A 20916-nucleotide genomic window follows, 5' to 3' on the forward strand; every position below is an offset into this window, starting at 1 on the left:
GGTGTCTTGTACATGGGTGGGAACACTCTAGCTGTATGTGTGTACACTAGGGTGACCGGATCTCAAATAGGGGGAAAAAAATGTTGGAATCTTGTCCGTCTGGACCCTACAAAACGATTCCCCTTTCCAGATATTGAGATAGCCAAGATTTGAGCTCGATCAAACGACGTTAACCCGTGCCGCTCGTCGCTCAAAGTTTGAAAAAATCCAAATTGAGGTTTTTTAAGATTTAGGTATTTTGCATAGTCTGTTAGACTATAAAGAATGTGACAACAACATTGCAGAAATAGCCCTGACCAAATTTTCGAACCATTTGTGGTATTTGAATGCAGAGTTGGTGGGATTATCGTTTTTTGATCCCACCATTACAGACAATGAAAAGTTGTTAATGGCTAATAAATTGCTCAGTAGCACAGATGAACCATCAGAGCACGCTAACCTACATTAGTTGATAATTTTACATAGTTATCTAATCTATTCTAGAGCTTTTGTTAAAGTAGTTTTTGAAACGTCAGAATATAATGCTCGGCATTTGCTTACAACTTGCAGGACATATTGCTTTTGTTCTTCATCTTTTGTCAGAAGGTCGTTAAAGTCGGTTACTTCCTACCTCTTTTAATTTTTCTTTCCTAACTTTTGGATTTACAACCCTAGCGTGCCCTGATGGTTCATCTGTGCTACTGAGCAATTTATTAGCCATTAACAACTTTTCATTGTCTGTAATGGTGGGATCAAAAAACGATAATCCCACCAACTCTGCATTCAAATACCACAAATGGTTCGAAAATTTGGTCAGGGCTATTTCTGCAATGTTGTTGTCACATTCTTTATAGTCTAACAGACTATGCAAAATACCTAAATCTTAAAATACCTCAATTTGGATTTTTTCAAACTTTGAGCGACGAGCGGCACGGGTTAACGTCGTTTGATCGAGCTCAAATTTTGGCTCTCTCAATATCTGGAAAGGGGAATCGTTTTGTGGGGTCCAGACGGACAAAATTCCAACATCGATTTTTTGCGGTCACCCTAGTGTACACAGGGAGGGGATGCTCCATCTGGCGTGGTGTTCCCAAGTGGGACACTCTGCCTGATGAAGTATACAAGGGCTGGGGACACTCTAGTTGGAGCGGTGTACACGGGGTGGGTACACTCTGGTGGGGGCGTTGTACACTGGGTAGGGATGCTCTGGCTGCCACGATGTACACAAGGTAGGGATGCTCTGACTGCCATGATGTACACAAAGTAGGGATGCTCCGGCTGGAGCAGTGTACACTGGATAGGGATGCTCTGGCTCATGCACTGTACAAGGGTGGGTACCCTCTGACTGGCACACTGTACGAAGGGAGAACAAAAGAGCAAAAAAGCCGACCACACAGTCCAAGGTACTGTAAAGAGAAAAATCAATTTAAGTTAATCAGGTAAAAATAACAGAAAAAACAACAATGAATTGGGTAAAATTTAGCAACAAGGATGCACAACCAGGATGACAAAAATAATAATAAAAATCTGGGTGAAAAGGGTGTCAAAATGATATGCACAGCACAGAGAATAATATATACAATTGTATAAAACAATAAGCAAGGTTGTGCAAAATATTTGCTGGTGAATAAAGTGCTTGTGTTGTGTAACAGGAATGAGTGTTACCACAAATTCATAATAAATGAAGAAAAAAAAAAACTGTATACCATTTGGATGTCAAAGCACCAGGTAACAGCACAGAGCAAACGTGTAGTGTGAGAGTGTGCTGCTACACTTTTTTTTCTTCATTTATTATGAATTTGTGCTAACACTCAATTATTGTCCTAGGTGTGCCTCCTTGCTAAATTTTAAATTTCACCTAATTCGCTGTTGTTTTCTGTTATTTTTACCTGATTAACTTAATAAATTGATTTTTCTCTTTACAATACCTTGGACTGTATGGTCAGCTTTTTTGCTCTTTTATTCTCCCTGTATCTTTCTGGCTGTCCACATATTATCACTCAGGTCCCGACTTCTTGGTCGCAGGGATATTACTTCTATTCGATTCTACACTGTAATCTCACCTAAGTACTATAGACACCCTGCCACCATTAAGCATCCTTTTGTTACCTTTGATTTGCTGTACGAAGGGTAGGAATGCTCCAGCTGGAGAGCTGTACACGGGGTAGGGACGCTCTGGCTTGCGCCTTTTACACAGAGTGGGTGACGCTCTCTGGCTGGCACGATGAACATGGGGTGGGGACACTCCAGCCGGAGCTCTGTACACGGGGTGTGGACGCTCCGGTTGGAGCTCTGTACACAGGGTGGGGACGCTCCGGTTGGTGCTCTGTACACAGGGTGGGGACGCTCCGGTTGGAGCTCTGTACACGGGGTGGGGATGCTCCGGTTGGAGCTCTGTACACAGGGTGGGGACGCTCCGGTTGGAGCTCTGTACACAGGGTGGGGACGCTCTGGCTTGCGCCTTTTTACACGGAGTGGGGACGCTCTGGCCAGAGCTCTGTACACGGGGTGGGGACGCTCCGGTCGGAGCTCTGTACACGGGGTGGGTATTGTCTCTTTCTGAAACCGTTATGGAGGGAGTAGAAGTTGGAGCAGCCAGAGACTGGTCATATGCTGTAGTAGGATGGAGCCAAGGATGTCAATTTGGTAATATCTGTAGCTCCATGACGAATGGAAAAAGAAAGTGAACAATTAAATCAGAGAAGACATGAACCTTGAGTCATTGGACTTAATTCAAGTTCCAAATCTTTTTCTGTCTGCATCGTCATTATAACATAAGGCGACTTAGGTTATAGCGTTTACGGCCGCGTCGGGCTGCGCACGGCCGCCGCTAAGCCCCACCCCCTGCCGCGCCTCTGCCGGTAGCTCCGCCTATGGACGCATGACACTGCATGCGTCCTGCGTCCCCTATCTTTAGCACTGGTACATTGTTCGCACAGCCCACCTACACTGTAAGAGATCATTTATTTTGGATGATGGCCGGCCATATAATGCAAAGAGCATATGCGCCACAATGTCATGTTTCTCAAAGGGGTCTGTAAGTACAGAGTGACTGTTAAAACCAAGCACAGGTGCTCGGTGCACCCATAGTATGGCCGAGTAGTTCAGTGCACGATCTTACCCATTTATTTCTTGATTGAGAGCTCTGGAGTTACAGGATTGGAGTTTGGAGTGTGAGGTGGCAGCATCTGCATACACAGCATGAATCCAGGTGGGTAGCCTTGGTTAACCCTGTGTGCTTATGGCTCAGTTATTTTTTGGTTACTGAACATGCACTATGCACTTTATGGGCTTTGTATTGAGTAAGATAAATTTGGTCAGGCAATAATGATTGCTAATGTGGATTCTTGATATTAGGGCTAAAAGCAGATTTACAGTTGATAATGTGCATTGCACCTTACCTTAAATAAAATAAGTATATATGTATTTTTAAAAAAAACTTTTTTTTTTTTTGCTTTTCAACATTTTTTGTAAAAAAAAATTTTTGCAAAAACCCTTTATATTGTCTGCTATGCATACGGATCTGCTTCCTCTGCTGGAATTTTTATTGTTATATATTTTTAATCTAAAATCTTGGTGTCTTTGTGACTAAATAATAATAATAAAAATTAGTATTTTGATAATTACTTACCTTTGGAGTTTTTCCTTTTTAAGTAGAAATTTTTTGGTTTCATATTTGAGGTGTCTACTTAAAATTTACATATAATAATTTAGGGTAAATATTCTTTAGGCTATGTGCCCACGTTGCCTGTTAAAACGCACACTGAAAACCGGACTCCTTCCCAGAAATCGCGCGTTTTTTTCCGCGCGATTTCATTGCGATTCTGTTCGCGTTTTTCTCAAGCACTTTCCAAGCGATTTGAAGCATCGCTTGGAAAGTGATTGACAGGTTGGTCACACTCGTCAAACATAGTGTTTGACAAGTGTGAGCAGCTTTTTACTATTGAGGCCGCCTATGTGGCCTCAATAGTAAAAGATAAAATGTTAAAAATGATAACAAAATTAAAAATCGGGGTATATTTACCTTCCGGCGTCCCGCGCTGCCATCCCGGCCTCAGCGTTCCCAGCGATGCCTTGCGAGACCTGTGATGACGTTGGTCTCGCGTTACTATAGCGATCTCGCGAGACCGCTAGAGTCACGCGAGACTACGTCATCACAGGACCTTGCCGCAAGGCATTACTGGGAACGCTGAGGCCGGGATGGCAGCGCGGGACGTCAGAAGGCAAATATACCCCGATTTTTAATTTTTTATTCTTTTTTTTTACAGGGGTATGGTACCCAGGGCCTGGAGGACAGTCTCCTCTCCTCCACACCGTGGGTACCAACCGCACATGAGACGCTTCACTTCGTGCATGGTGGGCATAGCCACATGCGGGAAGTAAGCGATTCTCATGCATTCCTATGGGTGCGGAATCGCGGCAATTCTTTGCGATTCCGCACAAAAGAATGAGCATGCTGCGATTTTTTCCGCGATGTGTTTCCGCCGCGGAAAAAAGCGCAGCATTAGCACAGCATGTGCGGAATCCCATAGGAATGCATGGGGGGCGTTCTGTACACGATTTTTAAACGTTTTCGCGCCGAAAATCGCGGCAAAAACGCTTAAAAATCGCATCGTGGGCACACAGCCTAAATCTCCTTGGTTTGGAAAAGGTGCACTAAACTGCTTCTCCACACCAAAGGTGCACTGAGTAGGGTGCACTTAATGCCTGTGCATGGTTTGAACAGTCATTTTGTGCTAAACTTTCTTTTAAACGGTGTAGCGCGCCATTTGCACATCAATATAAAAAAGGGCAAAAAAAAAAAAGCTTTCTAGCAGCAGATAACGTCTATATTCTTTAGTGGAATCATTTAGGACATAACCACTTGATTTGGTCTTCTTAATTTTATTAAAAATGAAGAAACCAACTTATCAAATAACAGTTTCAGTTTGAGAATTTCAATAATTATTTAAAAAAAAAAAAAGTTTTTTACCCTTCATGGGACACACAAATTGATTAAATGGCCTTTTTTTTTTTTATTGGTACCAAAAATAAGACGTGACTTTAGTTTTAAAAGATTTCTGGCACCTGCTTCAGGCTCAAATAATAAGACATTTAAAAAATTACATTCCTTTCTCTTAAAATCATCTGTATATAACTAAAATATATATCCATTTACAGAGCTTGAAGCAGCCACTTTTGTTTTGTAAAAAATAAAGAACTTAAATTTTTACTAATTTTGGTTAAAAAAAAAAAAAAAAATTATTTTCTTCATTTGAACATTTCACTTGGATCGAACTCAAGACTCCCCTCAAAATGGGGCAATGAAATAAAAGAAATTCGCATCACTCAGAGGAATGATTCCAGTACAACTAAAGCTGAATATTTACAAATGTTACATCATAAAAGTTCTAGCGCCTCCTGGAAACAAAGTCTTAAAAACGATGGCCGCAAATTTTTTTTTTTTTGCTTTTCATTTCTTTTGCTGGATGTAGCTGGAGTTCAGGTGGGGGTGTCCTTGTGATAAAACTGGGAAATGGGGTCCGTTCTGGATTAATGAAGGAGCTGAAAAAAAATAAAAAAAATGTTGGGAGTGGACCAATACATTGGTAATTCACTTTGATTCAGTTCTAATAAGATCTGAAAGTCTAGCCACTGATGGCGAACCTATGGCACGCGTGCCAGCGAGGGCACGCAGAGCCTTCTCAGCTGGCATGCGGCATTGCCTCATCTACAAGTGTCCTCACTCCGGTGCTGCAGCTTCCTGCCTCACACATCGAGCGGCGCGGCCGCATGACATAATCATTCAGCTCCGCGGCCACTGTGCCAGTGAGAGGGAGGAAGCTGCCGGCACGCGGAGAGGTGAGTGTGGCCGCTGTGCCATTGAAGCTGCTGTGATATGTGTGTGCGTGCCAGTGAAGCTGCTGTGGTGTGTGGGTGTGTGTGTGTCAATGATGGGGAGAGGGTCAATGATGGGGTGATGGGAAGGAGGAAATGATGGAGGTGGTGGCATGGAGGTGGTGGCATGGTACATTTCTAAATGAAGGGGAATCATGATGGGGAATATTTCTACATGAAGGTGATCATGATGGGGCATATTTCTGCATCAAGGGGATCATGATGGGGCATTTCTACATGAAAGGGATCATGATGGGGCATATTACTACAAGAAGGGGATCATGATGGGGCATTTGGCACATGTTGGCACTTCGTCATAAATAATTGGGTTTTAGGTTGCAGTTTGGGCACTCGGTGTCAGAAAGGTTCGCCATCACTGGTCTAGGCATTCAGCAGATTTTTAACCCCTTCCTATTGCAGCCCAATTTTGGGGGTCTTGTTTTTATTTTGCTCCTTTTTCTAACAGTTCTCACTTTTATTTTTCCAATGACATTGTCCCGTGAGGGCTTGTTTTATTTGTGTGATGAGATGTATTTTTAGTTAATAGTATTGTGGGACATAGTACCTTAGGTGTAGGCCCTGCCACTAGGTATAAAAACGGCCAAATCTTATCCCCAGACTCTGGGCAGCACAGTTTTAGCCTAGTCTCCATAGGAGGCAGACACAATGCTGGAATCTCGGGGCTCACAACAGCCTTCAAGGTTCAATATCCGATCCTCGCTCCCCTCGGGGTACTTCTCTGTGCCAAGTAGATGGCGGTAATTCCCCATCTAATTGGTCTTATAGGAAAGGTCCTGTTCAGGTCAAATAATTATTTGGACATTCTGGAGCCTGTAGGTTAAATCCTCGACTGTGAAACACTGTGCTTCACTCTCAAAATAATCTTAGCGGGTGGTATTTTTCAGGAATTTTCCTGAGTTCTGTTTTGGAGACACTCCTGGGTGCGGCCCACCTTGTGTGTCCTGTCTTTAGCTTCTGTTGTCATATACAGAACTTGCGATCGTTCGTGATGCAGACTTGTCTTCTTGGAAGGTCTTCCCCTGACCACTCTATTGGCCCCAGACCAGTCTTGACAGGTCGTGAAGGTCATCCTTGGTCAAAGTCACTCCATGGACCTCATTCCTCTGTAACTATTCAGACCTGGAAGTTGTGTCTTTTCCTGTTGTTATCCAGACCATCTTCTAGATCATGGACCTCAGTCCATCAGATGTTTACCTCCTTGCTTAATGTCACTTCACTTCTAGATGTGTGCATCAGGATCTTCACTTGGAATTTCCTCTTCTTTTAAAGATTTGGATTGATTTAATCCTCAGGCTTAAGGGTGAGAGTAGGGTATTTCCGGCGATCTCTTCTATGAGTAGGTTATATTATCTTTCAGGGGTAACGCTGAGGTCCCCTTCTTGGTTTTCGCTATGCAGCAGGTTCTCCTTGTGTTAAACTACTATGTGTTACCCCTTCTAGCCTCCTCCTGGATCGTGACGTTTCTGTGAGCTATTTCTTTCTAGTTTGAGTCTGACTGTGGGGCATTGTATTTTTTCCTTCCCCAGCGCTACACGGTTACCACCTAGATCCTTGTTCTCACCAGGGTTTCTGCAAAAACCAGTCTGTATTGTAAGTGTTGCAGGCATCCATGCGCAGAGGGTCCATTATGGTTATTACGCACCCTCTCGGACTGCTCTAGGATGTCCCACAGTCCTGTTTCCCCCTTCGCTATTAACGAGAAAATTGAATTTTTTCTTTCGGCACTGTCTATAGATTACTGAAAAACAGTCCCACAATTTGGAGCATTGTCTTTGATGTGATGGATGTTTGCTGTGAACATTGCCAGGTATTTGGTAAGAGAAGTCTGAGTAGCGCCGAAGGGGTTTCAGCTCGATGGAGTTTTGATGTTCTGACTGTTCAGTCTCTTTGGATGCTTGCTTTCTTAGTTCTTCTCTGTTAATGGCATGGTTTCTTCAGGACATAAATAGATGTATACGATGTATCAAAATCACTTTGAAGGACATCATATCCATCCACTTATTTATCAGTTACTCATTCATTTGAATTGGGGTACCGCAAAATACCAAAAGTGTGTGGCTTCCCCTCGCTGAGCTCTACATGTCCCTGACATTATGGCTCTTGTAATACTCATGAATAGATAATAGTTGGTCATTTTTGTTCATGACTGAGCATATATGAAACATATTCTAATTTATCCAATATACGGGTTTCCTAAAACTAGCCCCTAACATTACCTGGAGGATAGTAGGTTTTGGAATGAAAGCCGGCCGGTGTCTGTTGCAGGAAATTCTGGTGTAAGCTGTAAGGCCATGATCCAGGAATCAATGGGTAATGAGCAGGCCCAGCGCGCTCCCAGGGAAGAGATGGCTTCCCAAACTGTCCTTGAAATCCAGGCTCTAGATCACAAAACAAGCATAAAACACATGGTCCAATTATTAAATGTAACCACATAAAGCTACTTATCGTGCTCAAAAGTTTACATACCCCGGCAGAATTTTTGCTTTCTTGGCTTTTTACAGATAATATGAATGATAACACCAAAACTTTTCCTCCACTCATGGTTAGTGGTTTGGTGAAGCCATTTATTGTCAAACTACTGCGTTTTCTCTTCTTAAATCATAATGACAATCCAAAACATCCAAATAACCCTGATCAAAAGTTTACATACCACATTTCTTAATACCGTGTATTGCCCCTCTAACATCAATGACAGCTTGTAGTCTTTTGTGGTAGTTCTGGATGAGGCTCTTTATTTTCTCAGATGGTAAAGCCTGCCCACTCTTCTTGGCAAAAAGCCTCCAGTTCCTGTAAATTTCTGGGCTGTCTAGAATGAAATGTGTGCTTGACATCTCCCCAGAGTGACTCAATGATATTGAGGTCAGGAGACTGAGATGGTCACTCCAGAACCTTCACTTTGTTCTGCTGTAGTCAATGACAGGTTGACATGGCCTTGTGTTTTGGATTGTTGTCATATTGGAACGTCCAAGTACGTCCCATGTACCTCAGTATTTGCTGATAACGTGCTGCATTCATCTTTTCTTCAACTTTGACAAAGTTTCTTGTGCCACTGTAGCTCACACATCCCCCAAAACATCAGTGATCCACCTCCGTGCTTTACGGTAAGAATGGTGTTCCTTTCATCATCGGCCTTGTTCACCTCCCTCCAAATGTAATCTTTATGGTTGTGGCCAAAAAGTTTAAATGTGGTCTCATCACTCCAAATTACCTTGCTCCAGAAGTTTTGAGGCTTGTGTCTGTGCTGTTTTGCGTATTGTAGGTGAGATACTTTGTGGCATTTGTGCAATAATGGCTTTCTTCTGGCGACTCGACCATGCAGTCCATTTTTCTTCAAGTGCTTCCCTATTGTTCATCTTGAAACAGCCACACCGCTAGCTATCAGAGAGTCCAGTATTTCAGTTGATGTTATTTGTGGGGTTTTCTTTGCATCTCAAACAATTTCCCTGGCAGCTGTGGCCAAAATTTTTGTTGGTCTACCTGACCGTGGTTTTGTTTTTACAGAGCCCCTGATTTTCCATTTGTTAATCACAGTTTGAACGCTGCTGACTGGCATTATCAATTCCTTAGATATCTTTTTGTATCCCTTTCCTGTTTTACACGGTTCAACTACCTTTTCCCGCAGATCCATTGACAATTCTTTTGCTTTCCCCATGACTCACAATCCAGAAGAATCAGTGGTTGGATGAGAGATGCAAGAGTCTGTCTGGATCCCAGAAACTCACTCAGCTTTTATGCACACACAATGATTACAAGCAAACATGTCACAGGTGAGGATGTTACCTTTTGTAGCCAGTCAAACTCATTTTTGTCGACTTCTGTGCATGTTATCAGGCCAAAATCACCAGGGTATGTGAACTTTTCATCAGGGTCATTTGGATGTTTTGGGTTGTCATTAGTATTTAAAAAAAGAAAACACAGTAGTTTGAAAATAAATGGCTTCACCCAACCACTAACCATGAGTGGAGAAAAATTGTTGGTGTTATCATTCATATTCTCTGAAAAAAGGCCAAGAAAGCAAAAATTCTGCCAGGGTAATGTAAACTTTTGAGCACAACTGTACATCATATGGATAACCTGAAATAATCACCTTCACAGGAGCAATTCTCCCCGCAGTAATTTTGCACTACTAATCCACTTACACATCATCAATCGTCTTGACGCATTGTTTTACAACGTGCTTAACCTGAATGTCTACCCTTTATAACCATTTTTATCCTATAGAGGTTTGTATATATTAATTTGCATATATATCTTTATAGCGGGTTCTGATACAAAGCTCCAATCAGCGAGCAGAGCGGTTTGCTTGAGGATCAGAGCAGAGGTATTTTACTGAGCTCCAACCAGATTTTCTAAAGAAGTTACTTTTATCCTTTTAACTCCAGTTTTTTGGGAATACCTAACAAAGAGGATCTTAAGCAACGTGTTGAGATGGATGTCAAAGAGATAAAATGCCAGAATATACAGAATTATTTTATGTATATTGTTTGTATAACGTTTGTTCCTATTATTGCAATTCAAAATTTCCAAAATCCTAATAAAAAGTATTTAAACACAAAGCTGGAAATCAGCTGCATAAAGAAAAAATTTTAAAAAAGTTAAAGACTTAGCAAGTTCGAGCCACCACTAGAGGGAGCCTGGGAGCTTACTGTATGCTGGAGATTATGGCAACCATATGTGGCCCTGTAATGATAATAGTACATCAGTATCAGGTCGTGGTAAAACCAATATTTGGCACAGCTGAGAGACTGGGCCATTTTATGTCTACAGCTATTATAAAAAGCTCTCTATACTCGGTTATAGGATTAAAAGAAACCAAGTGTGGTCTCAGCTTTGTCATACTTCCACCTCTTCCATACTTTTTGCCAATCTGCTAAATCTATATGTCTAGAAGCTGATGATATCAAGTCTTATAGTCCAAGTTCAGATGACTATATTTCATGGACCACAATGTCTGCACTGTCCGCAGGTCTTCTGACCCAAAGTCAAACAGCTCGATAGGCATATATGAAGCTCTTGAGTTTGGGGAGCAAAAAAACCTATGGACTGTCCAACATGGTCATCTATATTTTGCCTTACTGCGGAATTAAACACGGACTAATTTGTATTCTATACTATAACTAGGAAATTAAAAATCTACAGTTTTATGGCTTCAGCTCCTGTGTAGAATATTTGTAAAATTCCTTCATTTTCTTCTTTTTTTTTTTTTTAAGTGCATTAACATAAATGGTTGCAAATGTGGATATTGCCTTTGAACCCCTTCACCCCGAAGCCTGTTTTCACCTTGACCAGGCCAATTTTTTTTTTTTATTTTTTTTTTTTTTTTTTAATTCTGACCACTGTAACTTTATGGGGCTATAATTCTGAAACTCCTCAATAGATCCCACTGATTCTGAGATTCTTTTCTCGTGACATATTGTACTTTTTTATAGTGGTAAAAATTTGCAGGATATGACTTGCATTTATTATGGCCGACTGATGGGAACCCGACAGCTGACATGTGCCGACCACAGGCAGCATCGGGCACTTTCTGTAGGACTTCAGACACACAGGTGCTTCTCACAAAATTAGAATATCATCAAAAAGTTAATTTCAGTTCTTCAATACAAAAAGTGAAACTCATATTATAGAGTCATTACAGAGTGATCTATTTCACCTGTTTATTTCTGTTAATGTTGATGATTATGGTTTACAGCCAATAAAAACCCAAAAGTCATTATCTCAGTAAATTAGAATACTTAACCTAAAACACCTGTAAAGGCTTCCTAAGCATTCAAAAATGTCCCTTAGTCTGTTTCAGTAGCTCCACAATCATGGGGAAGACTGCTGACCTGACAGATGTCCAGAAGGCAGTCATTCAAACAAAAAAGGAAGCACACTGTAGCGCCATAACATGCAAACATGAAATATGAAAAATGAATTGCATTACTGCATTAGAAGTATGAAATACTGAGAAAGTTTAGCGCATAAAATGACCAATTTATGTGTACCTGGAAGCCACGTTAAGGCATTTCTCGTTTTCCAGGACCCTACCCTGTCCAGTCTAAGGAGAGGATTTTTTGTTTGAATGTATATGAGTTGGTGACTCTAGGTTACGCACCTGCTCACACTATATTTATGCTTGGATGTGACGGTCAGTTTTTGAAATTTGTATTCAGAAGGCAGTCACTGACACACTCCACAAGGAGGGGAAGCCACAAAAGGTCATTGCTAAAGAAGCTGGCTGTTCACAGAGTGCTGTATCCAAGAATATTAATGGAAAGTTGAGTGGAAGGAAAAAGTGTGGTAGAAAAAGGTGCACAAGAAACCGGGATAACCGCAGCCTTGAAAGGATTGTTAAGAAAAAGACCATTCAACAATTTGGGTGAGATTCACAAGGAGTGGACTGCTGCTGGAGTCATTGCTTCAAGAGCCACCACATTCAGACGTATCCAGGACATGGGCTACAAGTGTCACATTCCTAAGTAATGTAACAGACAAGCCATTATTTCTTAGGGACTCTACAGTGACGGGGTCTGTTCCACAGGACTGGTGCATAGCAAATGTGGTAACAATATTCAAAAGGGCACTAAAAGTGAACCCGGAAATTACAGGCCAGTAAGTCTAACCTCTATTGTTGGTAAAATATTTGAAGGGTTTCTGAGGGATGTTAATCTGGATTATCCCAATGAGAATAACTGTGTAACTCCATATCAGCATGGGTTTATGAGGAATCGCTCCTGTCAAACCAATCTAATCAGTTTTTATGAAGAGGTAGGCTTTAGACTGGACCAAGGTGAGTCATTGGATGTGGTATATCTTGATTTTTCCAAAGCGTTTGATACCGTGCCACACAAGAGGTTGGTACACAAAATGAGAATGCTGGGTCTGGGGGAAAATGTGTGTAAATGGGTAAGTAACTGGCTTAGTGATAGAAAGCAGAGGGAGGTTATAAATGGTATATTCTCTAACTGGGTCGCTGTGACCAGTGGGGTACCGCAGGGGTCGGTGTTGGGACCTATTCTCTTCAACTTATTTATTAACGATCTGGTAGAAGGTTTACACAGTAAAATATCGATATTTGCAGATGATACAAAACTATGTAAAGCAGTCAATACAAGAGAAGATAGTATTCTGCTACAGATGGAACTGGATAAGTTGGAAACTTGAGCCAAAAGGTGGCACATGGGGTTTAATGATGATAAATGTAAGATTATACACATGGGAAGAAGGAATCAATATCACCATTACACACTGAATGGGAAACCACTGGGTAAATCTGACATGGAGAAGGACTTGGGGCTCCTAGTTAATGATAAACTTGCCTGGAGCAGCCAGTGCCAGGCAGCAGCTGCCAAGGCAAACAGATCATGGGGTGCATTAAAAGAGGTCTGGATACACATGATGAGAGCATTATACTGCCTCTGTACATATCCCTGATTAGACCGCACATGGAGTAATGTGTACAGTTTTGGGCACCGGTGCTCAGGAAGGATATAATGGAACTAGAGCAAGTGGAAAGGAGGGCAACAAAATTAATAAAGGGGATGGGGGAACCACAATACTAAGAGAGATTAGCAAAATTAGGATTATTTATTCTGGAAAAAAGACGACTGAGGGGCGATCTAATAACCATGTATAAGTATATAAGGGGACAATACAAATGTCTCTCCGAGGATCTGTTCATACCAAGGAAGGTGACGGTCACAAGGGGGCATTCTCTGCGTCTGGAGGAGAGAAGGTTTTTTCCACCAACATAGAAGAGGATTCTTTACTGTTAGGGCAGTGAGAATCTGGAATTCCTTGCCTGAAGAGGTCGTGATGGTGAACTCAGTCGAGGGGTTCAAGAGAGGCCTGGATGTTTTCCTGGAGCGTAACAATATTGTATCTTACAGTGATTAGGTTCTTTAGAAGGATGTACAGTAGATCTGGGGATTTAATCTGACGGAATATAGGCTGAACTGGAAGGACAAATGTCTTTTTTCGGCCTTGCTAACTATGTTACTATGTTGTGTCAAGCCACTCATGACCAATAGACAACGCCAGAATCATCTTACCTGGGCAAAGGAGAAAAAGAACTGGACTGTTGTCAGTGGTCCAAGGTGTTGTTTTCAGATGAAAGTAAATTTTGCATTTCATTTGGAAATCAAGGTCCCAGAGTCTGGAGGAAGAGTGGAGAGGTCACAATCCAAGCTGCTGGAGGACTAGTGTGAAGAATCCACAATCAATGATGGTTTGGGGAGCCATGTCATCTGCTGGTGTAGGTCCACTGTGTTTTATCAAGACCAGTCAGCGCAGCCGTCTACCAGGGAATTTTAGAGCACTTCATGCTTCCCTCTGCTGACAAGCTTTTTGGAGATGGAAATGTCATTCTCCAGAAGAACTTGGCACCTGTCCACACTGCCAAAAGTACCAATACCTGGTTTAAAAACAACAGTATCACTGTGCTTGATTGGCAGCAACCTCACCTGACCTTAACCCCATAGAGAATCTATGGAGTATTGTCAAGAGGAAGATGAGAGGCACCAGACCCGACAATGCAGACGACCTGAAGGCTGCTATCAAAGCAACCTGGGCTTCCATAACCCCTCAGCAGTGCCACAGGCTGATCACCTCCATGCCACGCCGCATTGATGCAGTAATTGATGCAAAAGGAGCCCCGACCAAGTATTGAGGGCATTTACTGAACATACATTTCAGTAGGACAACATTTCAAATTTTAAAATAATTTTTCAAGCTGGTGTTATAAAGTATTCTAATTTACTGAGATAATGGCTTTTGGGTTTTCATTGGCTGTAGCCATAATCATCAACATTAACAGAAATAAACACGTGAAATAGATCACTCTGTGTGTAATGACTCTATATAATATATGAGCTTCATGTTTTGTATTGAAGAATAGAAATTAATTTACTTTTTGATGATATTCTTAATTTTGTGAGGAGCACCTGTATCAGAAATTTGGCAAAAAATTTGGAAAATTTTGCAATTTTTAAACTTCGTTTTTATGCCCGTAAATCAGACAATTATGTCACACAAAATAATTCAAAACCTCAAACTTGAAGAGACTATGAGGGGTCTATATGACAGAAAATACTCAAAAGTGACACCATTCTAAAAACTGCAAGCCTCAAGGTGTTCAAACCACATTCAAGAAGTTTATTAACCCTTCAGGTGCTTCACAAGAATTCATGGAATGTGGAAGGAAAAAAATGAAAATTTAACTTTTTTCACAAAAATTTTACTTTAGACTCCAATTTTTTTTTATTTTTGCAATTGTAACAGGAAAATATGGACCCCAAATTTTGTTGCACAATTTCTCCTTAATACGCTGATACCCCATATGTGGGGAAAAAACACTTAAGGCGCACGGCAAAGCTTGGAAGGAAAGGAGTGCCATTTGATTTTTTGAATGCAAAAGTTGCTGGGATCATTTGTGGAAACCAGGTCGTGTTTGGAGATCCCCTGATGTGCCTAAAGTGTGGAAACTCCACCCATAACATTGAATGGTGAAAATAATAAAGAAAAAATATCACATTTTTCCCCCACATTTGTTATTTTCACAAAAGTAACAGGAAAAAATGGACCCCAAAATGTGTTGTGCAATTTCTCCTGAGGACGCATATGTGGGGGAAAACTACTGTTTGGGCGCACGACAGGGCTCAGAAAGGATGGAGTGACGTTTTGGAATGTTCTGCGTGTGTCATGTCACATTTGGCGAGCCCACAAGTGACCCCATTTTGTTAAATAGAATCTTCAAGAAATTTATCTAGATATGTGGTGAGCACCTTGAACCCACAGGTGCCTCACAATAGTAAATAACATTGAGCCATGAAAATAAAAAAAAAAATCACATTTTTTCCCATAAAAATGTCCTTTTAGCCCCATATTTTTTCTTTTCACAAAATTAACAGGGAAAAATGGACCCCAAAATTTTCCCAAGGAAGAAGCTTCATATTGAAGTTCAGATTTTTCTGGACTGGTTTGAGGGTGCCATGTCACATTGGTAGCGCCCCTGAGGTGCCAGAACCTTACATAAGTGGACCCCATTTTATAAAATACACCTCTCAATGAATTAATCTATGGGTGTAGTGATCATATCGACACAACAGAATTTTATACCATTGGGCAGTGAAGAAAAAATAATTACATTTTTACCATCAAAATTTAGTTTTAGACCCAGATTTTACATTTTCATACTGGGATATGGGTAAAAATTACACCAAAATTTGTCCTACAATTTCTGCTGAATGTGAAAATCCCCCGTATGTGGCTGTACAGTACTGCTTAGCCATACGGAGAGACTCAGGAGAGACGGAGCGCAGGTTTTCCTAGAATAGTTTGCTGACTCCATATACAGAGCCCCTAAGTTGTGGTACGTTGTGGTGCCCAGCTCACGGTTCTGGAGCCATTCACCTGTAAGTTAGGCAGACGCTCATCACTACAGTCATGCCAAACATATGGACGCTAAATGTGGTTTAGATATACTGTGGGGCACAGAAGGGGGGGGCATTTGGACTTGCTGAATTTCTTTTGGGGGCAAGGAGCCATTTCGCATTTCCAGAGTCTTTGTACTACCAGTTAATAGATGACAAAGCTGAGCAGGGACTTGCTTTTTTTTTGTGGATTGATTTGAGACTTTTGTAGGGAACATTTTACATAACATTTGGGATCACATTTATCCTGCTCTCGTCGCTGAGCACTTACATCGGTGTTTACATCTAAATCTCCAAGTGACGTGATTCAGATGAGACCACCAAGGAATCCATTCACTATAATGTTACAGCAGAGTTACTCTGGTCTCTGTCTGGCCTCTGTTCAGCAATCTACTTCTTTTCACAGATGCACAGAACTATGGTTGACTGCGCTTTTATGCGCTCCAGAAAGACTGACAACACTGGATCACAAGCCAGACGGCATCCACAGTGCCTCCATCTGCCTCATTATGGTGACTCTTCAGCCGTAGGTTCCAAATGAATCATGTATTTCAGAGATGTAAGCGCTTAGCACAGGGTAAATGTGTGCCGAGCCTTGCTGTGATCTTTGCAAGGCAAAATGAACAAATCAACAGTAGGTGAAGATTGGTATTATTTATTTTATACGATGTTTCACGTGCGGTATTAGTGATTAGGCGACTTTATTCTATGGGTCGGTGTGATTACAGCGATACCAGATATATAGCTTTTGTTTATATTTAGCAGCTGTTACACACTAAAAAGGAGATTTTTGTTTTGTTTTACTCACCGTAAAATCTCTTTCTCTTAGCCTTTAATTGGGGGACACAGAACCTTGGGTGTTATGCTGCTGTCCACTTGGAGGCGACACTATGCATAATCTGAAAAAGATTAACTTTGGCTCCTCCTCTGCAGTATACACCCCTGGACGGCGTCAGCCTTCTCCAGTTTTGTGCCAAAGCATTAGGAGGAACGTAACCAAATAACATAACCATGCCTGTAAGAAGGCTACTATGTACGAGCTCAAAGAACAATATGAGAACTCAACAGGAAACAACGGCCCGTAAGGGCAACAGGGTGGGAGCTGTGTCCCCCAATTAAAGGCTAAGAGAAAGAGATTTTACGGTGAGTACACAAAAATCTCCTTTACTCTGTCGCCTAATTGGGGGACACAGAACCTTGGGACGTCCCAAAGCAGTCCCTGGGTGGGAAGCAGTGGACGAATATTGTGCTGACAGTCCCCTAGACTTGGGGTACTGCCGCCTGCAGAACCAGTCTACCCAGGCTCGCATCCGCTGAGGACTGGGTATGAACACTGTAGTGTTTCGTAAACGTGTGTAGGCTAGACCAAGTGGCCGCCTTGCACACTTGTTGTGCCGAAGCCTGATGCCGAATGGCCCAGGAGGCCCCTACTGCCCGTGTAGAGTGTGCCGTGATACCGGCTGGAAGAGGGGAACTGTTAAGTCGGTAGGCCTCATGTATGGTGGACCTGATCCACCTGGCAAGGGTAGCCTTGGAAGCCGGCAACCCCTTGCGACTACCTTCCGGAAGAATGAAGAGGGAATCAGATTTCCGGAAAGGTGCAGTCCTGGACACGTAAATCCGCAATGCTCTAACGAGGTCAAGCGTATGCAGAGCCTTCTCCACTCTATGAACCGGAACCGGGCAAAGGGAAGGCAGTGAAATCTCTTCATTAAGGTGAAAGTTGGACACAACCTTCGGAAGGAAGGATGGTACCGCGCGGAGAACCACCTTGTCCTGGTGAAAGGCTAGGAAAGGCCGTCTGCAGGAAAGTGCTGACAATTCCGACACTCTGCGTAACGAGGTGATCGCCACTAGAAAAACCACTTTCTGAGACAGAATGAAGAGTTGAACTCCTCTAAGAGGTTCGAAGGGTGGGGCTTGCAATGCTGTCAGGACCAGATTGAGGTCCCACGTATCCAGCGGACGTTTGTAGGGAGGAACCAATCGGGAAACTCCCTGGATGAAAGTCCTTACTTGCGGTTTAATAGCAATGCGCTTTTGAAAAAGGACTGAAAGCGCCGACAACTGACTCTTAAGCGAACTTAAGGATAGCTTGGCATCTAGGCCCGATTGAAGAAAACCTAGTACCTTCGGGAGGGAATAAGGGAGTGGGACTTGTCCATGAGATTCGCACCAAGAAAAGAAAGCTCTCCAGGTACGATAATAGAGCTTGGCGGAGGCAGGCTTCCTTGCCCTGATCATAGTTGCAATGACTGCCGGTGAAAAACCTGCCTGGGTTAGAATCCAGGTTTCAAGGGCCATGCCGTCAAATTGAGAGCCCCTGAATTCTGGTGGAAGAACGGACCTTGAGACAGAAGGTCGTGACGGTCGGGTAGACGCCAGGGGGCGTCTGCTGTAAGTTGCACGATGTCGGTGTACCAAGTACGTCTGGGCCAGTCTGGCGCGATGAGGATGGTCGGAACTCCCTCTTGCTTGATCTTCCTCACGACCCTGGTGATTAGGGGAAGGGGTGGAAAAATGTACAGGAGTCGGAACTGGGACCAGTCCTGGACCAGGGCATCCGCTCCGAGCGACCGCGGGTCGTGTGTCCTGGCCATGAAATTGGGGACCTTGGTATTGAGATGGGATGCCATTAGGTCCACATCCGGGGTTCCCCAGCGTTGACAGATCTGGTAAAAAATCTCAGGATGGAGAGACCACTCCCCCGAGTCCATTCCTTGCCTGCTGAGGAAGTCGGCTTCCCAGTTTTCTACACCCGGAATGTGTACCGCAGAAAGTACCGACCTTGTGTCTTCCGCCCAGCAGAGGATATGAGCCACTTCTCTCATCGCCTGGCCGCTGCGGGTCCCACCTTGGTGGTTCACGTATGCCACAGCCGTGGCATTGTCCGACTGTATCCGTATGTACGAGGCTGCAAGCAAGTGATGAAATGCTCTCAATGCCAAGAGAATGGCCCTGATTTCCAGAACATTGATAGGCAATGTCACTTCCCTGGGTGACCACTTGCCCTGTGCCCTGTGATGTAGGTGCACCGCCCCCCAGCCTGTCAGGCTTGCATCGGTAGTCAGGATCTTCCATTGTCCTGAGAGGAATGGCTTCCCTCGTGTAAGCGAGTTTGGTTTGAGCCACCAATGCAGGGACCTCCTGGTTGATGACGTCAACCTGAACTCCCTGTCGAGGGAGAGAGGGTTCCTGTCCCAAGATCTGAGTATGGCTAGTTGAAGGACCCTGAGGTGAAACTGGGCAAATGGCACTGCCTCTATTGCTGCTGCCATCCTGCCGAGGATTCTCATGGCAAACCGGAGAGATCGAGGAGGACTGCGAAGGAGTGTGCGAACTCCCAGACGGATGGCCAGTGTCTTGTCCTTGGGAAGGAGCACCAGGCCCCTGGCGGTGTTGAATACCATTCCCAGGAATGTTAGAGTCCGAGTTGGGATGGTGGACGATTTCTGTAGGTTGACTAGCCATCCCAGGCGACTCAGAGTGTCTAGAGTGATTGAGACACTGACCTCACAGTCTTTGAAAGTGGGAGACTTGACGAGGAGGTCGTCCAGGTACGGGACGACTAGGATGCCTCTTGAGTGCAGGACGTCCATGGTGGCCGCCATGACTTTGGTGAACGTTCTTGGAGCCGTGGCGAGTCCGAACGGAAGGGCGACAAACTGGTAGTGGTTTTGGTTGATCGCGAACCTGAGAAACCTCTGGTGGGCGGGAGCAATTGGTATGTGGAGATACGCATCCTGTATGTCTATGGAGGCGAGGTATTCTCCCTGCTCCATGGATGCAATGATGGACCGGAGGGACTCCATGCGGAAATGACGGACCCGTACGTAATTGTTGAGCTGTTTTAGGTCCAGTATGGGTCGGACGCCGCCTCCTTTCTTGGGGACTACGAACAAATTTGAGTAGAATCCTCGGAATCTCTCGTTCGCGGGAACCGGCACCACAACTCCTGATTGAAGGAGAGAGGAAACCGCTTGGTGGAAAACACGAGCCTTTTCTGGTGGTGTTGGAGGAACAGAAAGGAAGAACCGGTTCGGTGGAACGGAAGTGAACTCTATCTTGTATCCGGAAGACACTATTTCCCTGACCCACCTGTCTTCTGTAATAGGCAGCCAGACTTGCTGAAAGAGTAAAAGTCGACCGCCTACTGGTGGGGTGTCTTCCGGAGGTCTCGAGTCATGATGAAGTGAAGTTCTGAGGTTTTCCTCCCTTGGGTTTCGCTTGGCCTGCTTTCGACTGCCAAGCCCTGTCCGGTCGCTGCTGCGTCCGTGGGTTGTCTCTGCGTGGAGAACGGTTGCGGTTTTGCACTGGGCGCGAAATGGACCAGCCTGAGGAATTCCGAAAGGATCGGAATCGCGTCTGGTTTCTTCGTTTAAACGTGCGTTTCGGTTTTAGTTGAGGGAGAGAGGTACTCTTACCCCCAGTGGCATTGGCTATCATGGTGTCCAACTTTTCGCCGAAAAGTCTTCCAGTAATATACGGAAGTCGCGTGAGGGACTTCTTTGAGGCCGCATCCGCTTTCCATTCTCGCAGCCAGAGGATGCGTCGGATCGTGATGGCGTTAGATGCTATTCCCGCTACACCTCTGGCGGAATCCAGGGCTGCATGAATCATGTAGTCT

At 43.6% G+C, this 20916-nt stretch overlaps 1 protein-coding gene across 2 annotated transcripts in view; it reads right to left on the reverse strand.

The window, feature by feature from the left end:
- Positions 1-4847: 4847 nt before the first annotated feature.
- TUT4 (terminal uridylyl transferase 4) overlaps positions 4848-20916 on the reverse strand; it is a 145276-nt gene continuing 129207 nt past the window's right edge. For both annotated transcript variants that reach the window (XR_012227454.1, XM_073563741.1), the window contains exons 29-30: positions 8094-8255; positions 4848-5523 (exon numbers count right to left, since the gene is read on the reverse strand). Coding sequence is in view for 1 of the 2 variants with exons in the window: in XM_073563741.1 (XP_073419842.1) it covers positions 5432-5523; positions 8094-8255 (254 nt within the window). In the remaining variant the exon portion in view is untranslated. The remainder of the gene's footprint in view (positions 5524-8093; positions 8256-20916) is intronic.

Source organism: Dendrobates tinctorius, unplaced genomic scaffold (assembly GCF_039654945.1).
Source record: "Dendrobates tinctorius isolate UK_male_01 unplaced genomic scaffold, ASM3965494v1 ptg000396l, whole genome shotgun sequence".
NCBI classification, from domain to species: domain Eukaryota; kingdom Metazoa; phylum Chordata; class Amphibia; order Anura; family Dendrobatidae; genus Dendrobates; species Dendrobates tinctorius.